This window comes from Sclerotinia sclerotiorum, genomic scaffold (genome assembly GCF_000146945.2).
Source record: "Sclerotinia sclerotiorum 1980 UF-70 scaffold_32 genomic scaffold, whole genome shotgun sequence".
NCBI lineage: Eukaryota > Fungi > Ascomycota > Leotiomycetes > Helotiales > Sclerotiniaceae > Sclerotinia > Sclerotinia sclerotiorum.
The window spans coordinates 157,740-161,774 of NW_001820804.1; the positions used below are offsets into that span (position 1 = coordinate 157,740).

Below are 4,035 nucleotides of genomic sequence, written 5' to 3' on the forward strand. Positions count from 1 at the left end.
AAAATGGATGTTGGTCGGTCCATCAATCCTTCCTATTGATTATGGACAAATTGAAGGTGCTTTTGGTGCAAGGTATGAGATTATTTACCACTGAAGAATCACTTTGGTTTCCGCGCTGGACCAATGGCAGGACAGTTAGCAACTCGAGGACCTGGTGCATATAAAATTCCGGGATTTAGAGATATTCCTCAAGAGTTTAATGTTTCTCTACTCAAGGGTGTGGAATGGGAGGAGCTGAAGACTATTCAGAGAAGTAGAGGAGTAGGTGAACCGCCGTTATTTATGGGTAGTGCTGTGTTCTTCGCTATTAGAGATGCGTTGAAGGCTGCTAGGAAGGAGTATGGTGTGACAGCAGAAATAGGTCAAGATATTAAGGATGGAGGATTGTTGAGATTGGAAAGTCCAGCGACGCCGGAGAGAATTAGGATTAGTTGTGCGGATCCAATTTTGAAGAGAGCGGAAGTAAAGCCGAAGGAGGGTGAGAAGAGTTTCTTTATAAGTATTTAGTATGATGGCTTTACCGTAGTTGAGGCTGTGAGAACTTGGTGATGCATCGTTTCATGGGGAATTTTTGGATTTGGGATTCTTTACCAGAAATAATACACTAGCATTTTTTATTGCATTGTTAAGATATCAGAACACAAACGTTGGCTTTTGGTTTGGACTCCTTACTTATTTTCGTGATTGAAATTGCTGTGATACTTAATGATTCGGATAATAGCAATAGTAATTGTCGTGGTGTCATGAGACTTTCACTCACTCACTCACTCACTTGTGTAGTTCCTGATACAAAACATCAAGGTCAGATCTTATAATTAGCTTTAGAACCAAATCGAACCAGATTCAAGCAAGAAATGACTCACGAGGAGGAATCCGTTAGTTGTATAAGTCTATCTATATATTTATTCACTTTTGATTAATGATCTTATTTAGAATTTTTTGATGTCTTTTTTTTCTTTTTTTAATATTAATTTTATATAAGATTTTAATATATTGATATCTTTAATAGTTTTAAAGTCTTTGATTTTAAGTTTTAATATCCTAATTTTTAAAATTAAAAACTGTTAAAGTGAATGGTTCCTGCGTAGCACGTGCACAGGGCATTAGTCCTATTAGGACTAGATTGAGAAGCTCTCTGTAGGAGAGCTTCGCACTTCCGTAGAACTTAAAAGAGTGATTAACATTCTAGACCAATATTACCTCAGTTCTGCCCTATCAGCTTCCCACTATTCCCTGTGTAAGGTCATTCCTTTTAACAAAAACAACTTTTTATTTTTATTTTTTTATATAATTATAGTAAATATTGTTAAAAGAAATGACCTTACACAGGGAATAGTGGGAAGCTGATAGGGCAGAACTGAGGTGTAACGATACTATACTGGAGGCAGCGGCTGTTTAAGGTTCATCGGTTGGTAGTTATGGGTTAAGGCTTTATCATTGGTATTCACTTGAAAGTGAATTCGTTACTAGATCAAGTAGAATGTAGGTAAACTAATTGATAACTAAGTTGAGCACGAAGCTCCTAAACTATGAAACTACTCCGACTATATAATGATCGATAAAGGGAGCCCCCAGGAGCTTTCTGGCTCCTCAGGGCTCCTTATCACGTGATTTCTGATGGTGCGTGCGCATACGATCTTAAGGTGACCAAGATCACATGCTAATTCGATGAAATCTGATCGTGTTTGCACAAGGCCTAAGCTCTCCTAATTAATCAGTTTGCTACCATCGTAACACCATCAATCCTAATGGTGAATCGTGACAGAAGCTCTCCTACAGAGAGCTTCTCAATCTAGTCCTAATAGGACTAGTGCCCTGTGCACATGCTACGCAGGAACCATTCACTTTAACAAATATTAAAATAAGATAAAATCTTTTAATTAAGAGATTAAAATATTATACTTTAATTTTTATATTTAAAAAAATATTAATGTTAATATTTATTTATTTTTAATACTGAAGCCCTTTCTTTTATTTATAAATTTCCATTCATATAATAGGAATAGGCCGTATGTAAACGCTTCACTCACCGGATCGTATCATTCACATATTAACACCTTTTCGAAAATTTCGTTTAATGCTATTGGTGCACCTATCCGTTCATCCATCCATGAGAAAACCCATGATCCATCCGTACTACTCATTCACAAATGAAAGATCGCAAACATATTGAATGTACCACTGACCATCATTCCGCCTTTCCGAACTGTGTTTTGTAATATCCAAGTGTGTATGTCAGGAATGAACTGTACGATAGCCCAATTATTATTATCATTTTTCTTTTTTTTAAAAATAAAAAAAAACTCCGCTTGCCAAAAATGTATCCGACTATCGCTATTCTGAATTGTATCGTAACTCATTTGCCTGTGAGAACTCCAACCCATGACACCCCCAATGCATTGCATAAAACAAACTGAACTCTATCGTAACCTATTTGCAGTCTCGAAACTCTATCCAGTGAAAACGCATGCAGGTATCGTGAACCTGAATAGCACCAAAGAAATCCGTCCATGGTCAAACATTCTATTCGTTCCCAAACAAAACTCCCGAACCAATCATAGATGCCTTTCAAATTTCGCACACTGACGACCTTTAAGAGTAAGTCGCCTTCGAACGAACATGGAGAGTATCGGGGTCGTGATTATTGTGATCAAAAGGTGTGAAATGTTGCATTTAGCTTACTTTGGTTCGTAAAAACATCATAATTGCGGATTGTCTGTTTGATTTGACGCCGAGTTGGAACTAGATGTTGCCTGCTGCAATAGTCTTCGTAATCGTCGACGATTCTCTCGTTGGCGATTTTCTCTATCAAGTCTTGGCTGTTCAAACCATTTGTTTACGCGTCCTTCTGGTCTCATGACATCAATCATTCTTCTTCCTCTCTCAAACTGTTTCTTATAACTTCTTCCACAAGCTCCACATGATTCCGAGTCAAATGATTCACCATTGCGTTAACCATTTGACATTGCCCAGCACAAAAGGTAAGATCTGAGGGAATGAAACTCCTTAGATGAAAATGCAATTCGCAATGTGCTGGAAAGAATGCCACAGGGCAACAATGATGACATGAATGCTCTGGTCCAGGGATGACTGGAAAATCTGCTTTCAGGTCGACCAATTTGAAGAGGGGGTTGAAAGTCAAGAAGTTGATGAGCGCCATGAGAAGTATATATGTTGCGACTGTACTTACTGATAAAGAGTTAATGAATGTCATCACACGACGGATTTTTGAGAGGTTACAAACTTTATGAGACTGAAGCAGACTGCATCAATAGGATTAAGATATTTGAAGATTCCAAGCATGATTTCAGGAATTGTAGTAACGAATGGTTTGTGCTTCTTGTCGACGATCTCGAGTTTGTCCATATTATCTGTTGATTCTTTGATGGAGGCAGAAAGTACTGGTGGATCTGAAGGGGTTAATGATATCGATGATAAGGCCAATCTGAGAATATCTTCCTCGTAAGTTTTTAGATATCCCATCTGACCTCGATGTTCAAATAGACTGGAAGCATTCTCGTGAATCACAGTAATTGGGGTTTGTATCATGCCACTATTAGATGATTCAGAAAAGGAAGAGGAACGTGATGAAGGTACAGAACGTCTAAGAGGTAAATGTATATGCGAATGTGAATGTGAATGTGAATCCGTTTCCCTGATCTCATCATGACGGATGCCTCCAGGAGCCTTTTTCGTGGTCATCATTGTGATGGCAATTGATTTGACAATTATCAGGTGACGACTACGGAAAGGCTGTGTTGCTGCGGATAGTGAGCAAATCTCCCATCAACCATGAGATTCTGGAATCACCAACTACTCACTTGAAGTCTAGTCCACCAATCAAGATCGGAGCTGATATCGATATTGAAACAATGGTATAATAATAATTTATTGATTTATTGATGTGTTAATATTGAGCAAAAGAATGATTTATTGATCTATTGATTGTGCTTTGTTTGAACTATAAGACAGGATCGTATCGGGGAGGAATAAGTCGAGTAGAACGAACGAATGAATGAATGAATAGATGAATAG

At 37.9% G+C, this 4,035-nt stretch overlaps 2 protein-coding genes across 2 annotated transcripts; one reads left to right on the plus strand and one right to left on the minus strand.

Moving 5' to 3' along the window:
• Window positions 1–123: 123 nt before the first annotated feature.
• SS1G_14351 (hypothetical protein) lies at window positions 124–507 on the plus strand (the record flags this gene model as incomplete). Its single annotated transcript, XM_001584688.1, has 1 exon — window positions 124–507. One exon carries the CDS (start codon window positions 124–126, stop codon window positions 505–507), a length of 384 nt encoding a protein of 127 aa, XP_001584738.1.
• Window positions 508–2,866: 2,359 nt separating this feature from the next.
• On the minus strand, window positions 2,867–3,702 carry SS1G_14352 (predicted protein; the record flags this gene model as incomplete). The annotated part of the gene is made up of 2 exons (XM_001584689.1): window positions 2,867–3,185; window positions 3,245–3,702. The coding sequence occupies 2 exons, from the start codon at window positions 3,700–3,702 to the stop codon at window positions 2,867–2,869; spliced, it is 777 nt and encodes a 258-aa protein (XP_001584739.1).
• Window positions 3,703–4,035: the final 333 nt, after the last annotated feature.